Below are 16,800 nucleotides of genomic sequence, written 5' to 3'. Positions count from 1 at the left end.
TTTATTAAAAGAACGCGACCACATACATATCAGTTTAAAAATGGTGATCATAATTCATACCTTATTGTTACATCAATCTTTTATCCATGTGAGTTTTGTTTCATAAACACATTTAAATAGTGAACGAAGGTGAAGAGTGAGTCAGGATCTCCTTCAACAAACAGTATTATAAAACATTAATAAAGCCTATTTAGAACATTCTAGTTATATAACTAAGTATACACCACTTACTACAGACAATTGTTATAGAAGTAAAAATACATCAATAAGAACCTCATGCAGAGTACATAATAACATTGAGATTACTCAAATTCCAAATGTTTACTGCTAAATCTTATAAAGTTTACAAGTTTTAACTCAGGAATAGAGAATCGTCTATCTAAAACAGGATGCCAATGATTAAGGCACGATTTTCGAAACTGTGATTGGATTTTTTTCCTTCATTAATGAAAAATTCCATACATGTATATTATTGCAAAAGTCAGTTCTTATTATAAAAATCCTTTGTTATTAAATAAACCATTGTAAATTACAAATACATGGCAAACATCAACTGCACGCAATTATATTTACTTATGATCAATAAAGACACTGTGGATACAACAGTAAAGGTTGCAATGAAAGTAAACCTTAAAACTGTTAAACATGATCAAAAGTATAATTCTAAAAGCTCACTGTGTTGCATGAATGAACATTTCACAAAAATAGATTCGGTTGCGTCTTTCTCTGTGTAAACATATTCTTCCTGTGTTCAACATTTGCTTATATTACAAATGTTCTTACTTTTAAAATGAAAGGTTTGCTTAATACAATTAACAGCATTTTTTTAGAGACACGGCGATTAGTCAAAAGTGGCGTCGGCAAAAAAAGAGGTGATGCTTGATTGGGCTTGCTATCCTCCTACATAAATTTTCACAGACTCCTATTTTCTCTATAGACAAGTATGCTATTTCACCTCTCCCATACCTTTGAACAGGATTTGCTTTCCTTTACCATGCAGCTTATTGTCAATAGTTAGAAAGTTGGTATATCAGTTTAGATATGATTTCTCATGCATGTTTAGTCATACTTAATTGAGATGCTGCTTTAGCTAATTTGTTATGTCGTTAGTGTAGTTCTAAAATATCGCTTATATTTTCTAAAATTACTTTCTTTCAAAAGTAAAACGAGCGTGTGAACAAAATTATGCTTGCTTTAGTTCTTTACACGTCACATACTCAACAAAAGATGAGAGATTTAATATAAATAACGCGACCACATTCATATCAGTTAAAATTGGTGATCATATTTCATTCCTTATTGTTACATCAATCTTTTATTTATATTAACATTAATTTCAATAGTAACATTAATTTTTTATCCATGTAAGTTTTGTTACGTAAACACATTGAAATAAGGAACGAAGATGAAGAGCGAGTCAGGATCTTCTTCAAGATTATAAAACATTAATGACATCTCTGTAGAACATTCAAGTTCTATAGTTAGGTGTACATCACTGACTAAAAACAGTGGTTATTGAAATAAAAATACATGAATAAGAGCCTCATGCAGAGTACATAATAACATTGAAATGAGTCAAATTCCAAAGGACTACTTTAAATAATATAAAGTTTAACAAGTTTTAACTCAGAAATAAAGGATCACCTTTCTAAAATAGGATTTGAACGTGAATGATTAAGACACAATTTTTGAAACTTTAAATCGATTTTTTCATTTCACTAATCAAAAATTCCATACGTGTATATTATTGCAAAAGTCAGTTTATATTATAAAAAGACCTTTGTTATTGAATAACCCATTGTAAATTATCAATACATTTACATTATCAACTGCACGCAATTGTAAATAATTATGATCAATAAAAAAACACTATACATATAACAGTAAAGGATGCAATAAAAGTAAACTTTATCACTGTTAAACTAACATATGATCAAAAATATTTTTTTGAAAGCTCTGTGTTGCATGAATCAACATTTCACAAAAAATAGATTCGGTCACGTTCTTTCTCTGTTCGTAAATACATTCTTCCTGTGTTTAACTTTTGCTTATTTTTCAAATTTTCTTACTTATAAAAAAAATGGCTTGTTGTATACAACTATGAACATAATGCTAGACACACAGAGATTAGTCAAAAGTGGCGTCAGCAAAGAAGGAAGGTGATGCAGATTGAGAAGCCAACGGGCCGCATCTGACCCGCGGGCCGTAGTTTGGACACCCCTGGTGTAGACAAAATTATGCTCGCTTTAGTTCTTTACATGTCACATACCTTACAAAGATAAGAGATTTAATATAAAGAACGCGACCACATACATATCAGTTAAAAACTGGTGATCATAATTCATACCTTATTGTTACATCAATCTTTTATCCATGTAAGTTTTGTTTCATAAAACACATTTAAATAGCGAACGAAGATGAAGAGTGAGTCAGGATCTCCTTCAACAAACACTGTTATAAAACATTAATAACGTCTATGTAGAACATTCTAGTTATATAACTAAGTATACATCAATGACTAAAAACAATTGTTATCGAAATAAAAATACACAAATAAGAACCTCATGCAGAGTAAATAATAACATTGAAATGAGTCAAATTCCAAAGGACTACTGTTAATAATATAAAGTTTAACAAGTTTAAACTCAGGAATAAAGGATGACCTGTCTAAAACAGGATTTGAATACCAATGATTAAGACACAATTTTTGAAATTTAAAATCGATTTTTTTACTTCACTAATCAAAAATTCCATACGTGTTTATTATTGCAAAAGTCAGTTCATATTATAAAAAGACCTTTGTTATTGAATAATCCATTGTAAATTATGAATACATTTTAATTATCAACTGCACGCAATTGTAAATATTTATGATCAATAAAAAACACCATACATATAACAGTAAAGGATGCAATGAAAGTAAACTTTATCACTGTTAAACTAACATATGATCAAAAGTATAGTTTTGAAAGCTCTGTGTTGCATGAATCAACATTTCACAAAAAATAGATTCGGTCGCGTTCTTTCTCTGTGTAAATACATTCTTCCTGTGTTTAACTTCTGCTTATTTTTCATTGTAGAACATTCAAGTTCTATAGTTAGGTGTACATCACTGACTAAAAATAATTGTTATTGAAATAAAAATACATAAGTAAGAGCCTCATGCAGAGTACATAATAACATTGAAATGAGTCAAATTCCAAAGGACTACTGCTAAATAATATAAAGTTTAACAAGTTTTAACTCAGGAATAAAGGAATCGTCTTTCTAAAGTAGGATTTGAATGTGAATGATTAAGACACAATTTTTGAAACTTTAAATCGATTTTTTCACTTCACTAATCAAAAATTCCATACATGTATATTATTGCAAAAGTCAGTTCATATTATAAAAAGACCTTTGTTATTGAATAACCCATTGTAAATTATCAATACATTTTAATTATCAACTGCACGCAATTGTAAATACTTATGATCAATAAAAAAACACTATACATATAATAGTAAAGGATGCAATGAAAGTAAACTTTAACACTGTTAAACTAACATATGGTCATAAGTATAGTTTTGAAAGCTCTGTGTTGCATGAGTTAACATTTCACAAAAAATAGATTCGGTCGCGTTCTTTCTCTGTGTGTAAATACATTCTTCCTGTGTTTAACTTCTGCTTATTTTTCAAATTTCCTTACTTATAAAAGAAATGGTTTGTTGTATACAACTATCAACATTTTGTTAGACACACAGAGTTTAGTCAAAAGTGGCGTCAGCAAAGAAGGGAGGTGATGCATGATTGGACGTGATATTCCCCTTACATAAATTTTAACAGATTCTCATTTTTCCAAAGACAAGTATGCTATTTTACCTTTCCCACCCATACCTTTCATCAGGTTTTGCTTTCCTTTACCATTCAGCTTATTGTCAATAGTTAGAAAGTTGGTATATCAATTTAGATATGATTTCTCATGCATGTTTAGTCATACTTTATCGAGATCCTTTAATAGCGAAATTGTTATGTAAAGTTAGTAATATAGTTTCAGAAACTCGCTTTACTTTCGACAAATTACCTACGTTTTAGAAACAAGACTTCATATATGACGACCGTGTGAACAAAATTATGCTTGCTTTACTTCTTTACATGTCACATACTTAACAAACGGATGAGAGATTTAATGAAAACAACGTGACCACATACATATTAGTTAAAAATGGTGATCATAGTTCATGCCTTATAGTAATATCAATCTTTTATCCATGCACGTTTTAATACATAAACACATTTAAATAACGAAGATGAAGAGTGAGTCAGGATCTCTTTCAACAAACGGTATTATAAAACATTAATGACATCTTTGTAGAGCATCTATGTAGAGACAGTTAATATCAACATTCCTCACGACTCTACTCTGACCTGGACGATTTACATCTACAAACACGTAATTACCGTCAATGACGTCATGTGGTATTTGGTTTAGCAGAATTTTGTTAGTTGTAATACAGCATTGACAATGATTTAACCATACAGCATTGACCATGAACTAACTATACAGCATTGACCATGAACTAACCATACAGCATTGACCATGAACTAACCATACAGCATTGACCTTGAACTAACCATACAGCTATCACCATGAACTAACCATACATTATTGACCATGAACTAACCATACAGCATTGACCATGAACTAACCATACAGCATTGACCTTGAACTAACCATACAGCATTCACGATGAACTAACCATACAGTATTGACCAAGAACTAACCATACAGCATTGACCATGAACTAACTACAGCGATGACCATGAACTAACCATACAGTATTGACCATGAACTAACCATACAGCATTGACCATGAACTAACCATACAGCATTGACCATGAACTAACCATACAGTATTGACCATGAACCAACCATACAGTATTGACCATGAACTAACCATACAGCATTGACCATGAACTAACCATACAGCATTGACCATGAACTAACCATACAGCATTGACCATGAACTAACCATACAGTATTGACCATGAACTAACCATACAGCATTGACCATGAACTAACCATACAGCATTGACCATGAACTAACCATACAGCATTGACCATGAACTAACCATACAGTATTGACCATGAACTAACCATACAGCATTCACCATGAACTAACAATACAGCATTCACCATGAACTAACTATAAAGCAATGTACTCATAGTTTAGTCTGATAAATTTTGTGATTTGTTAACATTTTATTTTTTACTTCTGTGATGTTCAATAAGTGAAATTGGACAAAAGAATTTTAAAAACTTTCGATTTTTACATTTTATCATACGTTTTTTAGAATTTGGAATCTTTGTTCCTGGTTTTTGATATAAGAATTCGATGAAACATTTTTTACTAGCGTTGATTTATCTCAGTAAATAACTTTAAGAAATTACTGCATGTGTCATGTTTTCATGCATTCGTTTGCTGAGGTAATTGGGCCCTGGGGTGTCATTTCGACGCTCAGTGTGTACTCTCTCATCCCCACCCGCCCCAATGTTCCCCCTCTCTTTGTGACGTCCTGCCATTTGCCTCAAATATTTCATTTACATCATTTCCGTTGCCCATATTGGTAAATTTCCTTCATTTGTCTTCTTTTGTAAACTGCTTCAATAATACTGTCGTGTATCGTGGATATTTTTTAAATGTAGAAAACACTTTGTATTTTCTTATAACTTTCTTGATGCTAGCATGGGTGGTGAGAGTTGATATTTGGTGATATCAAGCGATCATAAGGTACTCGTATATACATACTTTGTTAATATCTAATTATTTTTAATTATTTTTCTGATTGTCCGACAAATAAAACTATTTTTTTTACATGTTAGTTCAGTGGAGATTATGTTGAATTTGGCAAGTGTAGATATTACAAAGCAAGCAATTATTGATCGCTTGTTGGATGGAGTAAAGCAAGTTGTAAAATATTTGTACGTAGCTTAAAGTTCGAACTTGGAACTTGTAATTTCGTTTCGTCTTTTATTGTATTGATTTTACTCGAATGATTTGGTCGACTTGAACCTCGTCCTTTCTTTAGTGTCAGGTACGATTTGGTAGTACAACCGAATTGGCTTCTGAGAAGGATAGCAGGTAAACTTGATATTTCTTCGATTGTATTGTATTGTATTCATTTTATTTCATAGTATAATCCTTATTTATCATAATCTTTGTATTTACGATAAATTACAGAATCTCTTGTCTTTGTGAGCAATGGAACATTGTTCTTCAATTTGGCATTAAATCCACAAAAAAGATAAATTCTTTAAGGTATCTTCATCATCCCTCTCTCAATTCAGTCAATTTAAAAGCCATTCTTAAATAATTTGTTTTCATCATTTCTATGTTCATTAAAGGCAGGTGTTAATAAGATCTGAAGGTCAATCTGTGTTCTGGCTATTTATCAAGGAACATCTTAGCTCTAGTGAAATAAAGACATATAATTCTTTACATAATGTAATGACAGATGTTGGTAGAGGTTGGTCAAGTTGTTGGTTTTTAAATGATTCCAGGAATGTTTGTGGGTAAAACCTTTTTGTATGCCATGAATTTGTTCTGACATTTTTCTTTCTATTTTTGATATTTATTTGACAGCTGAAGCATGGCTTAGGTCTAGTTTAAACAAGCAATCACTGGAGAAATATCTTCATAGCTTCATTGGGCATAAACAATTGCTTTTGTAAGTTTGATTTAAGTAACATTTAAGAAAGAAAGATCAATCTTGGCTTGATAAGCTATATGATTATCATAGCCAATGTATAATGCGATATAGTAATGCAATTTTCTTTTAACGGTAAGCTGTTGATGTCAGAATAATTATACGATGTGTAATTGTTTTAATTTCAGTCAGTATTATGAGCAAGATGCATTATTATTGGATGATGAACGATCTAGTATGTTACCAATGATGGCAGCTGGTAAGAATAAACTTGTTTATATTTCTATAATGGATTTTTTATCATTCCTTGTTTCTTCTTTAAGGCTTAAGTTCAATTCTTTTTGCAATTGACATTGACAAAGCTGAGTTTAACTCTATTACTGTACAGGTATGCTGGAATGCTATTGATATTGTTTAAAAATGAATCTTTGCAAATAGAAATGGATAGTAAAAAAGTGGAAGCTATGAATGTACTTTTCTTTAACTACTTGAATTTAATTTAATTTTTAGATTCCGGGAAATATCAGCCAAGCAGTTTCTCGTCCAACATCAATATGGGCTGTACCATCACCAATGTATGCGACGTCAGGAGCTCCTGGTGAAGTTTGTTAAATACAACATTTTAAGAAAATAAAGATTTGATCAGAATTTCATTTTTCTCTCCTGATCAAAAATATCTCTTTTATCCCTAATTATCCCTACCATTCATCTCATATATCGCTAATCTTATCATTCCTTAACCACACATGTCATTTATTCCTTGTAATCCCCCAACCATACGTTCTCCTTAACCTTTATTATCCCATTATTACATGTCTTCATTTATCCCTTAACTATACCTGTTGTTTATTCATCCCTTATCATCCCTTAACCGCGCGTCCTCATTTATTCTTTATCATACTTGAACAATGCGTAGTCATTTATCCCCACGCGTCTTTATTAATTTGTAACTTTTATCTTTCTTTTGTGTTTCAGGAAAGAAAAGAAAAACGTAAAAAGAAAGCAAACATTGCTCAAATTGAAAATGTTGAATTCAAAGAGACGGAAGAAGGAACTTCTACTGTCAGTTCTCATGGTAGTTCTTCCACGACAACGACTGCTCACGATAGTGCCACGAGTTTTACCCGAGCGGCATACGACATATTACAACGTAATACTGATTCTCAGGTACATGCTCGTGGTAACCATGCTTTCACTAAAAGGCCTGACGATTTTCTTGAAATGCCAAAGAACTCTCAGTTGGCTTATTGTTCGAATTCTGAGAATTCAAGTCTTTCTTCCACAATGGCGAAAACCAACGTTGAGAACAAGGAGAATGAAACAGATGAACAAGTGGCTCGATTAACAAAGAAAAGCCAGGAAGTTCTGCATCTTAAAGACGAGTTTAAAACTGCGAATGATTTGAAAAAAAATCATTCTTTGACAACATCTTTGCAATCAGGGCATTACACTGACTCATCGCTCTTGTCGGAGGAAGAAGTGTGTGAGCCTCTTGTTGATATGAACAGCGGTGTATCTCTAATTCCCGTAGTTTGCCCCGATGACGATAAAGGAGTTAGGAGTCTAGCTATGTCAGATGAAAATGAGCGATTTACTGTTGCACCTGAGACGTCGCGACATTTAGTTCATTCAATAAATGATTCGCCCGTTTCAAGGTTAGAAGATACTTCATTATTTTATCGACAAGAATGTCTAACGAGTTCACCATTTTAACTGAGGTGGTAATTTATGTTGTTTTCAGTATTTACACTGATGAAGACGTCGAGAATGATGCAAGTTTAGCAATTGGAGCAACTGTTGCAGCGATATGTGCCACACGTGATGGTAGCATAGAAATTAATGATTACTCAGGATCGTCATTGGTCAGAACCATGGGTGATGGTTGTATGAATGTTAGTTAATTATGAAATGCTTTTATCTTTTTGAGGGAGGGTAGAAAGCCATGTGTAAATATCTTTGTTATATTTAGTTCGTTATATTTGGTATGTTTTCGTTCTTTAGCCATCAGAGGAATATCCATCAGGCAAAGAAATGACTTCAGGTTTGTGTGTTTTTTCTATTCATGTATTTAAATGGTTTTTATTTCTTATATCTTTTGGAAAAATGTTTTGGGAACGGGAGAGGCACTTTTGCCTCAGGTTCTCAAACTATAAATGGCCTATTAGCAGGTAGAGTTAGTTTTAAATATAGAAATATTTAGTGCAATTGGATTTTACTATTTGTATCGTAGTTGCTTTGCTTGTTTGTAGACATCCGTCAAATTTCATCATGTGAACTGAATATTTGTATGTGTGAATAATTATAATTTCATGAATATCAATAAATACGTGGTTTTTTGTTGTTGAAGAGGAATTAAAACAGGCGATTGTATCGATGATGTTAAGAAAAGATGAAGTTGAAGAACGTAACAGGTTGTATTATCGTCCTTCGTTTAATATTAACATTCCATTCGAATATACACTATTTTGCCCTGATTTTTCCTTCGATCATCTTTCCTGTAGATCGTTGCAACAACATTTGGAAAAAGAGATGATGAAGTCAGCTGCTCTTCGTCTTCAATTAGAAGATTTAAAAAGAGTTATGTCGTCGAAAAATGAAGAAAATTGCGTCGCTCTTAACGGCTTAAATAGGTTAGGACATTGAGAACTCTGCATTTCCGTTAATCAAAGATGTCTGTAGACCTGTTCGTTTTTGCTCTTTAGTGAAAATGATTTGCTCAAACACCAACTAAAGAAATACGTGGGTGCTGTTCAATCGTTGAAAAGAAATGACTTTATGGAAGAAGGTTTACTAGAGGGATAGTTTATCTTTAAAATAGATGTAGAAATCTAAGATATTCGATAATCTTTTGTGTAGCTCCAGAAAATGAAAGACTTTCTTCTATCATTCTTTCTCCGGAATCTGACGTCGACGAAGTGAGGTATTTACCGTAAATTTGTAGCAAAAGTGAATCAACGGCGTTGAATTTCGTTCCTTTTTCTTGTAGAAAGGAAGAAAACAAAGATTTTGAGCGGAAGTTGATCCAAGTAAGATTTCCATTAAACCATAATACTTTTACAAAACGAAACATTTGCCTTAAAAGGTCTTCAGGTATCATATGCTACATGAAGATGAGCCGAAATTTATTTGATAGAAAACTCTTTTATACGATGCACACTATGACTTTAAGAAATATCTAATACAAGAAGATATTTTGACTTATGAAAACTGAGGATAAATAACTGAAATGAAATCGTGATATATGTTTAAAAAAACTCGCCATTCTGACTGATTTCGCGTTTCTTGTTCATCTCTGGGGAATTTCATGGCGATGACGTCATGGCGTAAGTTGTGATGAAATGTTGTTTATCATGTTTAAAGGTCGCTGATATGCATGGCGAACTTATTGAACTCAATGAAAGACTACAAAAAATGTTGAACGCTCGTGAATGTCAGCTAAGAATATTAAAAGAAGAGCTTGTCAATCTTAGAGGACCGGTATGTTCAGTAAAGACCCGTGTGTTCATTATAGTACAATAGATGTACAATATTGATCGATATGTACAATATGAACTGTTTGATATGAATATGAAAAGCAGTAAATACTCTTTTCATTTTCTAAATATTTCTTAATAAAACTACGTATCTTCGTATGTTCTAGCTTCCTCAGGACAATAATCATGATGAATGTTTATATTTGACGGAGTTTGGTCCAAATTTCATGTCTGTCAATACTCGTCCTTTAATTAACATTTGGATTCCATCTGTTTTTGTACAAGGAAAGTCTCCAAACATTCACCATTCTTATCAGGTACAATTTTTCCATATATTTATCTCTAAAAAATGTAAATAACTCTTCCGATGTGATGTTGATGGTTATCTGGACTAGGTTAAGGGATAACTAGGAACTATAATTCAAGATTTATGATCTATATTTGGTATTTTCCTCGTTTCAAATACATCACCCTTGAGAAAAGTGTTTGTGGTTATCGTATTTAAAAGATCATGTCGTAGTTTAAATTTACTGCTCAAATATTTCACTTTTCATATGTATATGTTTAGTGGTGTTGAGAAAAAATCACAAAACTACAGATTCATACCGACAAGCCTGTTTCGTGACTGCTCACTCTTCAGGGGATTTTCCTTTAATCACGAAACAGGCTTGTCGGGATGAATCTGTAGTTTTGTGATTTTTTGTCAACACCACTAAACATATTTACGCTCTGCTCTCGGGCATCGAGCACTGTTTTATATGGAGAATCATCAAATATAAACTTCCTATATATATATATATCATCTGCTCAGTGGTCCAGTTATTGTCGTCAATAAAGAATTTAACATTGTTTACTTCTCAAGGTTTATATCCGTATCAAAGACGATGAATGGAATGTTTACAAAAGATACTCGGATTTTTATGCCCTACATAAGAAGGTTTTTAATAAACATCAGTATTTTAATTTTTTTAATCATATTGTTTTGCCGTAATGTACAATCCCTTCCTTTTCCTTTTTATGCACAGACAAGCAAGCAGTTTAAACCTGTTGCACAATTCACGTTTCCCGCGAAGAAAATTATTGGAAATCGTGACGTCAATTTTGTGGAAACACGTCGGAAACAATTGGAAAATTACTTGAGAAAATTGATCAATTATAGTCTGGGTGCTGTTCCAGAGTTAGGTGAAAATCCTTGCAAGAGTTCTTTGTTCAAATACTTTCCATTTTTCATGTGAGTAAACACGTGATCTTTTTCATGTGAGTAAACACGTGATCTTTTTCATGTGAGTAAACACGTGATCTTTTTCATGTGAGTAAACACGTGATCTTTTCATGTGAGTAAACACGTGATCATGTTTGAGTGTAATTTATTGTTCAATATACAGAATATTAAACGATTTTTTAGTGTTAATGTTTGTAAGGCAAGAATAGACAGAAAAAATTGAAAGTCAAAACAAGAACAAAAAGCAATCAAGCGCATGCGCTGATTGGTCTATAGCTGTGTTTTCATTAGCTTGTGCAAACCGATCTGAGCTCAACAAATCAAATCAATCAAAGAGAATTCGCAAATCAATCATGAATACATTTTAGAGGAAAAATTAAAACGTTTGTTTTAAATTTGTCTGTTTTGCATTATTGATATTTTTTAAAAAAGATATTTTTCCTGTTTGCACTGGCTTATGCAAACCTCGGAGACGTTTGTGAGAACTCTTGAGCATGTGCAACACTCTACCTTCGGTTTCGGGCTTGCACTGATCTGCTCTCGAGTTCTCCCAAAGGTCTCCTCGGTTTGCATAAGCCTGTGCAAACACAGTAAAAATCTTTTATTTCGTAATAATACAACACAAAGAACTCAAACTTTGGCTTGTTTTGGAAAGAAAATGAAAATGCTACTACCTATTATTTCATGGATAGTTTATCAATTTTTCTCTAAACTTTCAGCAAATATTTTACAGGCAAACTTCAACGGTATCATCTGTTTCAACGACGACAACAACAAAACAAACTGTTCCTCCTACATATAATGGTTAAAAGGTAAAACTTGTAGGATGTCTGTCAAAAAAAACAGAGCATAGAAATTGTATAAGTTGTATTGTATATATATAACATACGTATAGTTCAGTATATATAAATATAATATGTCTACAAAGTAGAAGAATTTCCTGATGCATCAACTTCAACGATTCTTTATTGTATGTGTTATATACAGATATAATTTGTCAGTATTTGCTACTATATAATAGTACATCATACTGGGTTTTAACAAGTTAAAACATAATATTTAACTTGAAATGAAAACAATCGTATATTAAATACATCACACGAAACCTACTATGCTATTAAATGTTGTGCCATCTCTGCACGATTTGATCAATTTACATATCCCGCGTCACCCAGCTCTTGCTGACGAATGTTTATACGACTTGACACGTGACCGATTTTGATCAATACGTCATATGACTTTTTGCCGATCTTTCCCGCGCTATGTGTAAAGAGATTTCTTGCTGAAACAATCTTTATCGTAAGTATTACGTAAAATATTTCATTTGTAAGTTTCAAAGTATTACAGTGAGTAATATAACCTTTTTATTTCAAAGAAGCGTAACGCGTACAGTCGTTATTGTAAGTATTGCACAAAATTTCTAAGAATAAGATTTACTACTTCCTACATGTATGCATTGTAATATGAAGATGTCTTCAGCTAAAGACGAAACGTTATTGTTGATAAAATTATACACCCATGGCCATATTAAAAGTTTTATGATGGGCAATTATATTTATACTAAGAATTCGCTTTCCGCCTTGCAAATCCATTTCACAATATTTTATAACATCACAACAAGATAAACCTGTTGAATACATGATTCTTTCTTTGAAGCTGTTGCAAAAAGTCGTTTCCAAACTCGAAAAAACGAAAATGACCGTTGAAGAGTTACGTTTTTTTTAAAAAAATTTTACCCTAAAATATCAGCTGCTTCTTCCTCAGTCAAACTTTATACTTCATTCCTCATTTTTTTTTCGAAGCTGTCGTGAAAAGTCTTTCAAGAAGTCAGAAAAGATGTTGACGAAGAAACATGGCATTGCCGTAGTTTTTGTTGTATATGGTGGTTTTTTACCAGAGGTTTGACAATTGCTGGTTTATCAAAGATCTTTACGTTAAATACATGATTATTTTTTGCTAAGCTCTTTGAAAAAGTCGTTCAAGAACTCAAAAAAGACGTTAATGAAATGACGACCGTTACAGAATGGCATTGCGGAAATTTTTATTGCACAAGGTCGGGTTTCTCTAGGCAAATTGTTGCCTCCAATATTAGCTGCTTTTTTGTCCATCGTTTGTATCTTTACTGCTTACTGAAATAACTGCCGAAAGTTTGTGTAAGAACATGTTACATGTTACATGTTCGTTCGCTGAATCCCGGCTATCGGGCTCATATAAATAGTCCCTAAAACTAAAGGTAAGTTTATGAAAGTAATCAACTGCATACATTGCCGTTGACTATAGTCTTTGCATTTTCACACATTTTCACACCAAAGACTACAGTTCACGCATTTTCACACTTTTTCACACCAAAGACTATAGTCTTTCATTTTACACACTTTCACATTTGTCGCATGGATATTGAAAATTCCTTAAAAGGAACAACATATAATGCCGGCTGATAGTTGAATAATAAAATAAAAAAAAATACATTGTAATAATATTTTTCTATCAGGTTCATTCCTTTGATGTGTGCAAAACTAGTTGGTCAACCTTCATTTACCACTGAAGATCTTTGTATAATTTCAATGTCTGTCACTACGCCAAGCCCACAGGTTCATGGAACATTGTTAGCTACGTTGATGCAAGCACAAAGGATTTTCCTCCATTGAAAATGTAATGCACTAGTGAGGTTAGCAAAGTGATTGGGTTTCGACATTTTACAGTAGTTTAATTGCCAAACGTCGTTTTTATGTACACCCTGTAGATTGCTAATTAAAAGAGATCGAATGTTAATGCTAATAAATACAATAAGAAAATGAGATGAAATCAACAATCTAGAGGGTTTATCAAATCATTTTTGACATCGGTGGACCTTCAGAATTTGCATGATTCAGCTGTAGTTGTTCCCCAAGGAGACTTAAATGTTTGGGATTTGCTATTTGCTGTAGCTGAAGTATACGTTTTTATTTATATTGTATTAAATTGCATTTACCGCTCTATGGGGATTAATTACTTCGAAGTGATGAATTATGCAAATTCTAAATTTCACAATGTACAATTGACGACACGCCTGGTAAATGACCAATCAGAACACAACACGTTTACAACACACCTAGTCACTGACCAATCAGAATACAACACGTTCGTGAAACTTGGGCCATAGTCTAAGACTAAGAACGTGCCATTTGAACGTGAAAGTCTGTAGTTGCACGAAGAACAGTTAGCCGAAGTCGAAATTATTCCAAGGTGAAATATCTCTTGGAGTGCTTTGAAAAAATGTTCAGGTAAATGTCTTGTTTCATGTTCTTTTGCATTGAGTAAACATTGAATTGGGACACTGCATGTGATGTTCATTAATGCAAAGTGCAGTGTGGCCTTTACATAAAGTTTCCGTCTTAGTAACTTTTGTTCCCTCTATGCTTGATTTTAGACATAGACATTCTTCCCTTAAACGACAATTAGTCATCAAATCAGATTGAGAAACAACAAACAAATGTTGGTGTATTTACCATGATCGTAGACTCTACAATTAAAGAAAGTGGTTATTGTTCACAGCGGTTGAAGAGAATTGTGGCTGTTGTCGACCAGTTCCACGACGCTCATCTAAACATAAGAACAAAATACAATTCTGTAATTTGGTTGAAATTCTTCTTCCCTTGAACTATATTACTAGTGAATAAAATGTTCAATGTAAGTATGTTATCAATGTTTTCATTCATGGAAGTATAGTAGTGTGAACTGACATTGGTTTCAATTGTCCTATGTAGAAACCTGATCAAGAATGGACAATAGACGTACTTTAATGAAGACCTCTGAACAATGATCAAGAATGAACAGCATACTTTAATGAAGTCCTATAAAGAATACTCAAGAATGAACAATTTACTTTAACGAAGACCTCTGAACAATGATGAACAATGGACAATATACTTTAATGAACTCTTCTGAACAATGATCAAGAATGAACGATATACTTTGATGAAATTGAAAAATACGTGACTTCTAATGCCCTAAAGACCATCTCTACAAAGAATGCAAACGCTAAACACTCTTCTGGGGAAATGCATCCATCAGCCTAACGCCTGTTTTCATGGAAATGTCAATATTATGGCCTTTTCTAAAACATTTTCCTGGGAGTTTTCCTGCTGAGATCAAGACTGGTCAATCAATCGCAATGATGGAAAAACCACGCCGCTATCAAATCTCCTTGCTTAACATCCGATCGTTTCATCTTCACAATTGGCATGAGATTTGTCATTCATCGTAGTCTGTCGTCGAACTGCCAAGGATTTGTCGAAAACCGTAAGTGTAATAATAATAAACCTTTTATTTAGTTAGGCCTGTTAACAGGTCAAATCTCTAATATAATTTGGGCAATAGCCACAACAAATCCTGGTGTTCAGTATATTCCACTGTAAGGCTATTTTTTATTGAAGAAATGCAAATAAATATATTTAAAGAAATTTACATCTGCATTTTCTAAAATAGTCTTGATTAAGAGGTGATAAAAGTGTCCATGAATGGATATGGTTCCACTTTACAATTATTGTTATTTAATATCGGAATTATGAAAATTCCTTGAAAAACAACAATGTTGGATTTTTTAAAAACATTGTTATGTATAGGTACATTTTGTAAAAAGTTTAAGCAAGTTCAAGTCCATCTGTATCATTTATTATCCAAACGTAACCACATTTAGAACAATTCCTAAGTATTATTTTCAACAGGATCATTCTCTGATTCTTCAGATGCATTTGATTTCTGTAGTTCAACAATCTTATTAAAAATTTTCTGTTCAGTTTCACCTTCCTGGCGTAAAAATCCAAAATATATAATGCAAAAAAGCATGCCAACTGTTATCACCAATCCTGTAAAGGAGCTTTGTCGACCACTATCATAGTATAAAGTGTCATTTACTGTATGATTTTTCGCAGCAGACTTTGAAAATGCTCTTGGTTCATCTTTTGAAATTTCTTCACTTGATGATGAAGAGTAATGCTTTTTAGGATAAACGTGTAGTTATATGAGTGGAGAAACAGTTCTGAAAAAGAAAAGTTAGTTGAATGTTGAGTCTGGTAATCTAGCGAGTCCAAAAGATCCACAAGAATTCAAACGATTTCATAAGCAGTACAACAGTTGCACATTTGCAACTTGTCAGCATTTTGCCTACACATATAAAATCTGCATTTAAGGACATATAGCACCCCAATAATTTACCTCTTACAATTACAAATCAACATGTGCTTAGTTGCTTTAAAAAATGACGTTGTTAGCAAATATCTCGATGGCAATTTCCAATGCACTTTCATCGCTTCAAAGAAAGTCGCCATTTTGTTAACTCATTATTGACCGCTTTCGTTTTCATATTTTACATTTCTTCAGTAAATTTTCCCAAGAATCAAAAGCGTTCCCGCGGTGCACGCTGGTATTAGCACGTGT

General features: G+C 32.7%; 2 protein-coding genes across 2 annotated transcripts; both read left to right on the top strand.

Moving 5' to 3' along the window:
* Positions 1–5,741: 5,741 nt before the first annotated feature.
* Positions 5,742–7,299, top strand: LOC124448031 (sorting nexin-29-like). The gene is made up of 9 exons (XM_046999043.1): positions 5,742–5,771; positions 5,869–5,948; positions 6,070–6,122; positions 6,222–6,299; positions 6,386–6,507; positions 6,624–6,708; positions 6,876–6,946; positions 7,011–7,075; positions 7,198–7,299. The coding sequence occupies exons 2-9, from the start codon at positions 5,877–5,879 to the stop codon at positions 7,297–7,299; spliced, it is 648 nt and encodes a 215-aa protein (XP_046854999.1). The 5' UTR covers positions 5,742–5,771; positions 5,869–5,876.
* A 387-nt stretch (positions 7,300–7,686) lies between these two features.
* Positions 7,687–12,491, top strand: LOC124448818 (sorting nexin-29-like). The gene is made up of 13 exons (XM_046999792.1): positions 7,687–8,342; positions 8,429–8,579; positions 8,689–8,728; positions 9,035–9,098; positions 9,189–9,317; positions 9,390–9,472; positions 9,544–9,607; positions 9,674–9,713; positions 10,048–10,164; positions 10,328–10,477; positions 11,023–11,097; positions 11,186–11,391; positions 12,116–12,491. The coding sequence occupies exons 1-13, from the start codon at positions 7,909–7,911 to the stop codon at positions 12,189–12,191; spliced, it is 1,629 nt and encodes a 542-aa protein (XP_046855748.1). The 5' UTR covers positions 7,687–7,908; the 3' UTR covers positions 12,192–12,491.
* The last annotated feature ends 4,309 nt before the right edge of the window (positions 12,492–16,800 follow it).

Source organism: Xenia sp. Carnegie-2017, unplaced genomic scaffold (genome assembly GCF_021976095.1).
Source record: "Xenia sp. Carnegie-2017 unplaced genomic scaffold, XeniaSp_v1 HiC_scaffold_23, whole genome shotgun sequence".
In the NCBI taxonomy this organism is placed as follows: Eukaryota; Metazoa; Cnidaria; class Anthozoa; order Malacalcyonacea; family Xeniidae; genus Xenia; species Xenia sp. Carnegie-2017.
The sequence above is the reverse complement of the archived record's forward strand: the minus strand, read 5'-3'. Positions and strand labels throughout refer to the sequence as shown.